This window comes from Hyla sarda, chromosome 8 (genome assembly GCF_029499605.1).
Source record: "Hyla sarda isolate aHylSar1 chromosome 8, aHylSar1.hap1, whole genome shotgun sequence".
Lineage (NCBI taxonomy): Eukaryota > Metazoa > Chordata > Amphibia > Anura > Hylidae > Hyla > Hyla sarda.
In genome coordinates this window covers 67,860,395-67,872,444 of record NC_079196.1, presented here as the reverse complement: position 1 = coordinate 67,872,444, position 12,050 = coordinate 67,860,395, and the positions used below count along the sequence as shown (strand labels likewise).

General features: G+C 42.9%; 1 protein-coding gene across 2 annotated transcripts; it reads left to right on the top strand.

The window, feature by feature from the left end:
- The first annotated feature begins 6,901 nt into the window (after positions 1 to 6,901).
- LOC130284532 (protein spinster homolog 1-like) lies at positions 6,902 to 11,474 on the top strand. Of its 2 annotated transcripts, none has more exons than XM_056534962.1 (2): positions 6,902 to 7,000; positions 9,911 to 11,474. In XM_056534962.1, exon 2 carries the CDS (start codon positions 9,936 to 9,938, stop codon positions 11,448 to 11,450), a length of 1,515 nt encoding a protein of 504 aa, XP_056390937.1. In that variant the 5' UTR covers positions 6,902 to 7,000; positions 9,911 to 9,935; the 3' UTR covers positions 11,451 to 11,474. The 2 variants fall into 2 exon arrangements, with proteins under 2 accessions (XP_056390937.1, XP_056390939.1); XM_056534964.1 differs by lacking the exon at positions 6,902 to 7,000 and adding an exon at positions 7,558 to 7,589.
- Positions 11,475 to 12,050: the final 576 nt, after the last annotated feature.

The window sequence follows — 12,050 nt, the reverse complement described above, 5'->3', positions numbered from 1 at the left end:
CTTTAATTTCTTTATGGCAGCAGCCTCCTTTTTATTCAAATTAGGACATTACTTTTGATTGTAGATTAACAAAATCTTTCATGATAAGGTCCTGGAACCAATCAAAAATTGCTGGTCTGTATGGGGTTAAAATTTGGGTTTTTAGTGGAGAAGGTATGTGCAGTATCCACTTCATCACAAATTGATATCCCACTATTTTCAAGGAGACAGAGATCTCTAAAAGCAATTTGTTCTGCTAATGTATGCATTAGTGGTAAATCAGGGTTTATAGAAAGTTGAGGTGGGTCCGATGGTTCATCAGCATTTGCCACAAAAAAATGTTTCTTAACTGTTAAACTTCTCACAAATTTATTTATATCCAAATAAACATCAAAATGATGTGTAGGAGAGAAACCCAGTCCTTTCCACAGGACCGAGGTTTCTTCATCTGTAATGATTTGTGCAGAAATGTTAATGACCTGAAAATCCTCTTTTATTACTTTTTCCGTTTGTCCTTGTTACGCTCCGAAGCTCTTCTTCCTATGTTTTCTGCCACCGCGCCTTCCTCGTTTTTTGACTGTCTTCTCGCATTGCGATTCTTGCGAGTGTTCACATATTGCGGTTCTGAGTCCCCGCTAGTGTCCGTGGTATCTGAACAATCTGAATTTTCAGTAAACTCCTGGTCAGAAGAACTAAATTCATATGGAGCGATTCTCTGTCGTGGCTTACTTGTGACATTGAATCGCTCTATTCCAGTATTCCGCAAAACCTGGCATTATTAGCTATCTCGGATATACTGATGAGATTTTCTAAATATTCTGTGGATTTGAGACATTACATTATTGAGGTGGTAGATTTTGTGTTAAAACACAATTATTTTATGTTTGGTAACAATTTTTATTTGCAGCGCACGGGTGCTTCAATGGGAGCAAAGTCATCACCAGCTCGGGCTAAGCTTTTTGTTTTTTGGTGGGAGGAGCAGTTTATTTTTTCTGACACCAATCCATTTTCCACATGCCTCATGCATGGTATGGGAGGTATGTAGACGATGTGGTCATCATTTGGTCGTCCGACCATCTGACCGTTGATGCATTCATGACATATATCAATAATAATCGGTTCAATCTTAAAGGGGTATTCCAGGCAAAAACTTTTTTATATATATCAACTGGCTCCAGAAAGTTAAACAGATTTGTAAATTACTTCTATTAAAAAATCTTAACCCTTTAAGTACTTATGAGCTTCTGAAGTTAAGGTTGTTATTTTCTGTCTAAGTGCTCTCTGATGACACCTGTCTCGGGAAACGCCCAGTTTAGAAGAGGTTTGCTATGGGGATTTGCTTCTAAACTGGGCGTTGCCCGAGACAGGTGTCATCAGAGAGGACTTAGACAGAAAAAAACAACCTTAACTTCAGAAGGTCATAAGTACTGAAAGGATTAAGATTTTTTAATAGAAGTAATTTACAAATCTGTTTAACTTTCTGGAGCCAGTTGATATATAAAAAAAAGTTTTGGCCTGGAATACCCCTTTAAGTCCCAGGATGCCCTTGGTCCTAGTGGGGTTAAAAGGTCAAAAGATTAAAATAAATAAACTAAGAAGACACTGTGAAGTACGGGGATATAAACAAACAACAAAAAAACGTGGTCTCAAATGGCTGGAGGTGCTCAACCCCAAATGCGGTTGTGCATTTATACTGGGGGAGCAGATCCTGCCCTTGTAGTCCGTTGCTAAGGGCGATCCCCAGCATAAAAATGCATACAATGGAGGATGCCTGCAGCGGACTACAAGTGCCACAATAGAATCCTACACCAGATAAACGGTGTGGATGTGTAACAATTGGAATAATACAATACAGGAATATGGGTGCACTACTGTGGCAGATGTATATACAGTGACATTGGCTAATCCCTCAACACTGATGTTAAAATTGAGACATTCGCCAGTGTATCCTTATATGAAGGACACACCAGAGCCCGCACACCAACGCCAAGGTTTCTCAAGATGGTGCGAGACCTACGCTAATGATATCTGTGCTTGATAAGCAAAACAGGGGCCAGTGGGCAATTACGGCAGCATACGGTCGACTCACAACTTCCTCCCAGATACCCTCCAGCGTGACTGAGCACACATGCAATGGGAGGAGGGAGGCAAGCTGCAAGCCCCACCTGAGTTGGCTAAGATAGGTGCCTGGCCTCACAGGTGCTACCTTAATGCTGCCTTGTAGATATTCAAGGCGCATTAATGTTGGAGTCTACACACCTCCAAATATAAAATTTAAACAAACAACAAAAAACGTGGTCTCAAATGGCTGGAGGTGCTCAACCCCAAATGCGGTTGTGCATTTATACTGGGGGAGCAGATCCTGCCCTTGTAGTCCGTTGCTAAGGGCGATCCCCAGCATAAAAATGCATACAATGGAGGATGCCTGCAGCGGACTACAAGTGCCACAATAGAATCCTACACCAGATAAACGGTGTGGATGTGTAACAATTGGAATAATACAATACAGGAATATGGGTGCACTACTGTGGCAGATGTATATACAGTGACATTGGCTAATCCCTCAACACTGATGTTAAAATTGAGACATTCGCCAGTGTATCCTTATATGAAGGACACACCAGAGCCCGCACACCAACGCCAAGGTTTCTCAAGATGGTGCGAGACCTACGCTAATGATATCTGTGCTTGATAAGCAAAACAGGGGCCAGTGGGCAATTACGGCAGCATTCGGTCGACTCACAACTTCCTCCCAGATACCCTCCAGCGTGACTGAGCACACATGCAATGGGAGGAGGGAGGCAAGCTGCAAGCCCCACCTGAGTTGGCTAATATGGGTGCCTGGCCTCACAAGTGCTACCTTAATGCTGCCTTGTAGATATTCAAGGTAATTTTAAGTATGGGGATATACTCGGCAGGCCTGGAGAAATATTTTTCTAAAAGATGTTTTTATGTACTTGATGTATTTCTAGGTGTATATTAAACCCTTAAGGACTGAGCCCTTTTTCACCTTAAGGACTCGGACATTTTTTGCAAATCTGACCACTGTCACTTTAAACATTAATAACTCTGGAATGCTTTTAGTTATCATTCTGATTCCGAGATTGTTTTTTCGTTACATATTCTACTTTAACATAGTGGTAACATTTTGTGGTAATTTGCATCCTTTCTTGGTGAAAAATCCCCAAATTTGATGAAAAATTTGAACATTTTGCATTTTTCTAACTTTGAAGCTCTCTGCTTGTAAGGAAAATGGATATTCCCAAAAAAAAATTTTTATTCACATATAGAATATGTCTACTTTATGTTTGCATCATAAAATTGATGAGTTTTTACTTTTGGAAGACACCAGAGGGCTTCAAAGTTCCGCAGCAATTTTCCAATTTCTCACAAAATTTTGAAACTCGCTTTTTTTCAGGGACCAGTTCAGGTTTGAAGTGGATTTGAAGGGTCTTCATATTAGAAATACCCCATAAATTACCCCATTATAAAAACTGCACCCCCCAAAGTATTCAAAATGACATTCAGTAAGCGTTTTAACCCTTTAGGGGTTTCACAGGAATAGCAGAAAAGTGAAGGAGAAAATTCACAATCTTCATTTTTTACACTCGCATGTTCTTGTAGACCCAATTTTTGAATTTTTGCAAGGGGTAAAAAGGAGAAAATTTTTACTTGTATTTGAAACCCAATTTCTCTCGAGTAAGCACATACCTCATATGTCTATGTTAAGTGTTCGGCGGGCGCAGTAGAGGGCTCAGAAGGGAAGGAGCTTCAAATGGTTTTTGGGGGGCATGTCACCTTTAGGAAGCCCCAATGGTGCCAGAACAGCAAAAAAAAACACATGGCATACCATTTTGGAAACTAGACCCCTCGGGGAACATAACAAGGGGTAAAGTGAACCTTAATACCCCACAGGTGATTCACGACTTTTGCATATGTAAAAAAAAATTTTTTTTACCTAAAATGCTGGTTTCCCAAAAGTTTTTACATTTTTAAAAAGGGTAATAGCAGAAAATACCCCCCAAAATTTGAAGCCCAATTTCTCCCGATTCAGAAAACACCTCGCATGGGGGTGAAAAGTGCTCTGCTGGCGCACTACAGGTCTCGGAAGAGAAGGAGTCACATTTGGCTTTTTGAAAGCAAATTTTGCTCTGGGGGCATGCCGCATTTAGGAAGCCCCTATGGTGCCAGGACAGCAAAAAAAAAAAAACCACATGGCATGCTATTTTGAAAACTAGAGCCCTCGGGGAATGTAACAAGGGGTTAAGTGAACCTTAATACCCCACAGGCGATTCACGACTATTGCATATGTAAAAAAATATATATATATTTTTTACCTAAAATGCTTCTTTCCCCAAAAATTTTACATTTTTAAAAAGGGTAAAAGCAGAAAATACCCCCCAAAATTTGCAACACAATTTCTCCCGAGTACGGCAATACCCCATATGTGACCCTAAACTGTTGCCTTGAAATACGACAGGGCTCCAAAGGGAGAGCGCCATGCGCATTTGAGGCCTAAATTAGGGATTGCATAGGGGTGGACATAGGGGAATTCTACGCCAGTGATTCCCAAACAGGGTGCCTCCAGCTGTTGTAAAACTCCCAGCATGCCTGGACAGTCAGTGGCTGTCTGGCAATACTGGGAGTAGTTGTTTTGCAACAGCTGGAGGCTCCGTTTTGGAAACCGTGGCGTACCAGACGTTTTTCATTTTTATTGGGGAGGGGGGCTGTGTAGGGGTATGTGTATATGTAGTGTTTTTTACTTTTATTTTATTTTTTGTGGTAGTGTAGTGTAGTGTTTTTAGGGTACAGTCGCACGGGCGGGGGTTCACAGTAGTTTCTCGCTGGAAGTTTGAGCTGTTGCAGAAAATTTGCCGCAGCTCAAACTTGCAGCCCGATACTTACTGTAAGCCTCCGCCCATGTGAGTGTACAGCCTCCGCCCTGTACATTCACATTGGGGGGGGGGGGACGGGGGGACCGGACATCCAGCTGTTGCAAAACTACAACTCCCAGCATGCTCTGACAGACTGTACAAGCTGAGAGTTTTAGTTTTGCAACAGCTGTAGGCACACTGGTTATGTATCACTGAGTTTGTGACCTTACTCAGTGTTTCAAAACCATTGTGCCTCCAGCTGTTGCAAAACTACAATTCCCAGCATGTACGGTGCATGGTGTAAGGTGACTGCTGGGAGTTGTAGTTTGCAACAGCTGGAGGCACACCGGTCGTGAAACACTGAGTTAGGTAAAAAAAAAAAACTGAGTTTCACAACCAGTGTGCCTTCAGCTGTTGCAAAACTACAACTCTCAGCAGTCACCGACAGCCAGCGGGCATGCTGGGAGTTGTAGTTATGCAACCAGCAGATGCACCACTACAACTCCCAGCATGCACTTTAGCTGTTTGTGCAAGCTGGGAGTTGTAGTTATACAACAGCTGAAGGTACACTTTTCCATAGACAAAATGTGCCTCCAGCTGTTGCAAAACCATAAGTCCCAGCATGCCCATAAGGGAATGCTGGGAGTTGTGGTGGTCTGCCTCCTGCTGTTGCATAACTACAGCTCCCAGCATGCCCTTTTTGCATGCTGGGAGCTGTTGCTAAGCAACAGCAGGAGGCTGTAACTCACCTCCTGCTGCCGCTCCGTCGCAGGACTGTCCCTCGCTGCGGCCGTCGCTCCTGGGGCCCCGATCCCAACATGGACGCCGGGGATCGGGGTCCCCAGCACCCGGGTCCGTCTTCCCACTCACGTCCTCCGGAAGAGGGGCGGAGCGGGTGCGGGAGTGACACCCGCAGCAGGCGCCCTGATTGGTCGGCCGGTAATCCGGCCGACGAATCAGGGCGATCGTGTGGTGGCACCAGTGCCACCTCACCCCTGCAGGCTCTGGCTGTTCGGGGCCGTCAGAGACGGCCCCAATCAGCCAGTAATTCAGGGTCACTGGAGACCCGATTGACCCGGAATCGCCGCAGATCGCTGGACTGAATTGTCCAGCGATCTGCGGCCATTGCCGACATGGGGGGGCATAATGACCCCCCCCTGGGCGATATGCCGGGATGCCTGCTGAATGATTTCAGCAGGCATCCGGCTCCGGTCCCCAACCGGCTAGCGGTGGGGACCGGAATTCCCACGGGCGTATGGATACGCCCTGCGTCCTTAAGAGGTTAATATATATATATATATATATATATATATATATATATATATGTCAAAGAAGAAAGCAGCACTCCTAAAGCGTGAGTAGGTGCCTCCAGCTAGGGTCCGTGTCCAGGATTCTGCATACGTAGTTCCAAGGAAAATGCTGTGGCACTCAAGGTATGGTGAAAAAATGAAAACTATTTATACATCCCAAATGTGCAAGTGGCTTGATAATGATGGTGTGAGACCATCGAAACGTCGCTCTTTGCACATTTGGGATGAATAAATAGTTTTCGTTTTTTCACCATACCTTGAGTGCCACAGCATTTTCCTTGGAACTACGTATGCAGAATCCTGGACACGGACCCTAGCTGGAGGCACCTACTCACGCTTGGAACTATATATATATATATATATACACACACAAATCAAAAAATATGTTGCAGTCTCTTGTAATACCTTTTTTATTGGACTAACAGAATTTTGTAGAGACAAGCTTTCAGGATTCCGCCCTTTATCAAGTCCAATAGACAAGGACTAATGATCAAAGGACTTTATAAATTATCAGGGAGGAATCCCAAAAGTTTGTCTCTACAAAATTCTGTTAGTGCAATAAAAAAGGTATTACAATCTGCATCACTGGACTAATACGGCTACTCACATTTACTATACAGATATACACATACCTGAAGATGGTTTAGAACCCTGTGATGTCACACATGCTTGTGATGATGTCACCGTAATCTGTACAAGGAGGTGCGCGCCGGCTGCAGTCTCTTCAGTGTGTTTTGCATTCACAACCTGTGGTGCAAAGTGTTTGTTAGAGAGTTTCTATTTGCGATAGAGAATTCAAGATTTTGACCGTTCCTTGTCTGAAGAGAGAACCACAAGGTAAGTCTCAGCCTCTTCTATTCATACATACACAGGGCTTTTTGTTTGACAGTTTTTTTTTATTGTTGTTGCTTTTTTTTTTTTTAGAAAATTAATTTCCAAAAGAAATAACAAAAGTTATATTTCTCATAGCATTGTGACAATACTTGGCTTAGGCATTAAACATAATAAAACGCACAGATAGTATCATGACCAGAGCTTTTTCTTGCAAAACTGCTAAAATGCAATTATGCCCAAAAAAGCCCCCAAGAAAAAGAGTCCTAATTCATGAAGTTCTAAAAGATATAAGTCTATGAGAAAGATTTGATGGTGTAGTAAAAGAATGACAGAAAGATTAGGGCAGAAATATAATATTATGTAATAGAATTCTGTGTGTACTAACAATAGAAATACTCTGGGTACTCCGAAAGGGAACATTTTCAAATCAACTCATATAGGGGACAGATAGATCCCAATGAGGTGGGGTAGGTTCATTATTAGTAAATGTATATAGCAGGATAGCCCAATTGTATCTACAGTATGAAGTTCACATGGCCCAGTGACCATACAGCCAAGCCCTTATAATCCGCCATTACTGGGACAGATTCAGGTATATCAGATATTACTATGACCGGACAGGTTCAGGATTATCAGATACTACTAGGACCGGACAGGTTCAGGATTATCAGATATTACTAGGACCGGACAGGTTCAGGGTTATCAGATATTACTAGGACCGGACAGGTTCAGGGTTATCAGATATTACTAGGACCGGACAGGTTCAGGGTTATCAGATATTACTAGGACCGGACAGGTTCAGGGTTATCAGATATTACTAGGACCGGACAGGTTCAGGGTTATCAGATATTACTAGGACCGGACAGGTTCAGGGTTATTGGATATTACTAGGACCGGACAGGTTCAGGGTTATCAGATATTACTAGGACCGGACAGGTTCAGGGTTATCAGATATTACTAGGACTGGACAGGTTCAGGGTTATCGGATATTACTAGGACCGGACAGGTTCAGGGTTATTGGATATTACTAGGACCGGACAGGTTCAGGGTTATCAGATAATACTAGGACCTGACAGGTTCAGGGTTATCAGATATTATGTACACAAAAAGAGAATCGAGTTCAAACAATTCCTTAATTAAAAACATGATTTTATTAGTACAAATTTTAAAAAACATAGTGTGAACAGACGCCAAAAATTGAAATTGGGATCAGGTAAGGTTCCAGTACAAAAAAGAGGGCTACTGCAAGCTGCTATGGGCTACCAAATGTTATAATGTAACAATCAATTAATATAGTGTCTCAGTCTCTAAGAGAAATGCGCTGCATCTTTGATTATTGCTACTAAAGTGCTATATATACGGTATTCAAAGTATACACTAACCACAATTGTGGGTATAAAAAAGTTATAAATTAGTGTAAGTGAATAAAAGTAAATTTCAACTTACATGTGCATATATATACAAAAATATAGTATTGAGCAGTAATAGTGTGATAATGTAATGATAGCGCAGGCGCTTATCTATGGATCCATGCAGACTGCAAAGAGACAAAAAGACTAGTAAGGTAAAGTGCATGTAGTAAGCTTACCCATGTAAGATTGCAGAGCCCAGACCCCTACGATCGTTTCGGTTTCCCTTTGTCAAGAGGTACTACTGAAACAACACCGCACCACATACTTTATAGTGCTCGCTATTACTTACAACTAATTACAGCTGTGGACGATTCTTCCGGCGCATGCGATAATAGTCTTCCGGATGTAAACAACCGCCCCACTTACGGCGTCCACACCGCTATGCGCATGCCCGAAAGAAGTAAATTTCCGGACATGCGCACTACGGCCACGGTCGCGTCGGAGGGCGGTATCTCGGATATCAACATATCGCGCATGCGCACTGAACCAACACAGCCGTACGAACTACTCTAGGCAGACATCTGCATGGATCCATAGGACAGACCATACAATGATATACACGTAAGAACATATATGGAGTGAAACAGACCCAGTGTAATATTAACCCAATATTGAGATAAATCGTGTTAAATAAGCAAGGTGCATATCAAAAATAATAATATAAAAAAGAAAAAAACACAAAAAAGCAAAAAAAGAGATTATTAGATACTATATAACATATTACAAAGATAATTAAGGTGCTGTACATAAAGTGCAAATATCCATGTGTATCATATCAATATTCATTACTGACAAATCCCCATAATATAGTATAATTAAAGTGCATATACAGCCATCTATGTGGCATTTAGATAAAACCCAAACAAATCCAAAACCCCACTACAATTCCTTTCACTACCATACTGTCCAATTTATTTCCTTTTTTTTTTTCCTTTTTCTTTTTTTGAAGATCAGTCTGACTGCCATGGTTCACTTAATGGTCTTCAAGCAGTCCGTACTTCTTACAATACTTTGTATCCTCCATACTAAAATGCGAGACTCATATCATAGGGTAACGGTGTGTCTTATAATGCCATGTGTACAAAGATATATCTTAAACAAAAAAATAAGAATTATAACTAAATACGAACAATACAATCTAAAACATGTGAACAACACATGGAAAATTAAAAACAAATAGGGAGACAAATAGTGAATAATTCCTATCACAATATTACATATCCAGAGTAAATTGATATTAAAGACTCAATTGGTATCCATTACTTTACAAATCTTACTAGGACCGGACAGGTTCAGGGTTATCAGACATTGGTAACCTCAGGGAAGACGTCTCCATATAAAACACTTATAGAGAAGCGTCTTCTTCTGAGGCTGCGATGGTCTTAGTGTTATCTTGTGGTTCTGTGCTGGACATTTCTGCTCTGTATGAAGGATCTATTGTATAATGACAGGAATGATGACATGCTGTCTAATGTCTTCACTTATCTCTCTCTCTCTCTAGTGTTTTCAGGCTCTGACCTGTGACCATGGCCTCTCCACAAGACCCATTGCTGAAGGAGGAGGAGGAAGCAATGGAGGACCATAGTGATATGGATGTAGAAAAGGGCGATATCCCTGAGATGCAGAACCTGCCATCTCTAAGCGTGATGTCCACCGCACGTTCCATCATCACCGTAGTGATCCTCGCCTTTGTTAATTTGCTCATTTATGCAAATCGCTCCAGCGTGGCGGGGGTGCTGCCTTATATACAGAAAGCATATGACACCAATGCTAGTCTGTCCGGCTTATTGAATACATTGTTCATTGGAAGCTACGTGCTGGTCGCACCAATTGCCGGATATTTGGGCGACCACTGTAATAAGAAATATATTGTTTGCGCAGGAGTCATCGTTTGGCTGAGCATGACACTTACCCTGTCATTCATCCCTGACGGGTATTTCCTGCTCTTCCTGCTGACGAGTGGACTGGTTGGAGCCGGAGAGGCGACTTTCTGCACCATCGCCCCCTCCATCATTGCAGACCTTTTTACAAGTGACCAGCGGACCCGCATGCTGAACGTGTTTTACTCCGTCATACCTGTAGGCTGCGGACTAGGATACATCATCGGGCCCAAAGTGACTGATGCAGCAAGGGGCGATTGGCACTGGACATTTCGGGTCACCCCTGGCCTGGGCCTCATAGCTGTGGCTTTGATGATTTTGGTCACAAAGGAGCTTCCAAGAACGACTACAAACGGGAAGAAGAACAACAAATCCCAGAAGTTTGCCAAATGGGCGACAGATCTGAAAAAACTATTTAAAAATCGAAGCTTCATGTTAACCACCATGGGATCGACGGCTGTATCCTTCATAGTGGGAGCCATAGGTGTATGGGGTCCGTCATACCTGACCCACGCACGAACACTCCTACAAGAGAAGGACCCTTGCCGTGCTGAACAATGTGACTATCACGACATTCTAATATTTGGTGTGGTTACAGTCGTTTCCGGCATTCTGGGAGTTGCAGCAGGGACGGAGATAAGTAAAAGATATCGCAAATCCAACCCACGGGCGGACCCGCTTGTGTGTGGATGCGCGATGATGCTCTCCGCCCCTTTTCTTCTGTTGGCATTGACTTTTGGCAACATCAGCCTCGTTGCCACCAACATCTTCATCTTCATCGGAGAGACGCTTCTGTCAGTAAATTTCACCCTCATATCTGACATTATACTAAAAGTAGTAACTCCGTGGAGGAGATCTTCAGCCCTGGCCGTGCAGATGACAATCTATCACCTCCTAGGTGACGCCGGCAGCCCGTACCTCATCGGCCTAATATCTGACACCTACGAACGAGGATATGCCAAATCCCCTCTTCTGAAATACCGCAGCCTGGAGTATGCCCTCATGACCTGCACCATAATGGCAGTCATCGGAGGGGCCTTCTTCATGGCCACGGCCCTATATATAGAGAGGGACGAAAAAGAAGCAGAGATGGAATCAGAACCTCCGTCATCCTCCTCCTCCTCACTGCTTCCTGCCGATGAGGACCGCGCTTCAGACTGAGGAAAAGTCATTGCTTACCTTTATCCCGTTTACTTCATTAAAAAAAAATTAAGAAAAAAAAAACTGCATTTGTTGTATGTTCCACTTTACCCCTTATTCTATACCCAGGGGCGGACACAGACAGCAGAGGGCCCTTGTGCAAAGAATGTGCCTGTGCCCCCCCCCTCCCAAAACATCAATTGTCATGCCCCCCCCCCCTCCATGTGTCACTTACTCAGGTGGACCTCCATATGTCACTTGCTGTATAAGTTTCTAATTATTTATTAAGGCCTCCCATATGCCGCAGCTCATTCAAGCCACCCACATTAGGTAGCATAGATTCCCAACATTAGGTAGCATAGATTCCCAACATTAGGTGGCATAATTTCCTCACATTATGTAGCATAGTTTCCCCACATTAGGTAGCATAGATTCCCTACATTAGGTAGCATAGTTTGCCCACACTAGGTAGCATAGTTTGTCCACATTAGGTAGCATAGTTTCCCCACAATAGGTAGCACAGATTCCCCACATTAGGTAACATAGTTTCCCCACATTAGGTAGCAAAGTTTGCCCACATTAGGTAGCACAGATTCCCCACATTAGGTAACATAGTTTCCC

What these genes read in the sequence shown, in the direction of transcription:
- LOC130284532 (XM_056534962.1), top strand. Translation starts at nt 9,936, where the DNA reads ATGGCCTCTCCACAAGACCCATTGCTGAAGGAGGAGGAGGAAGCAATG.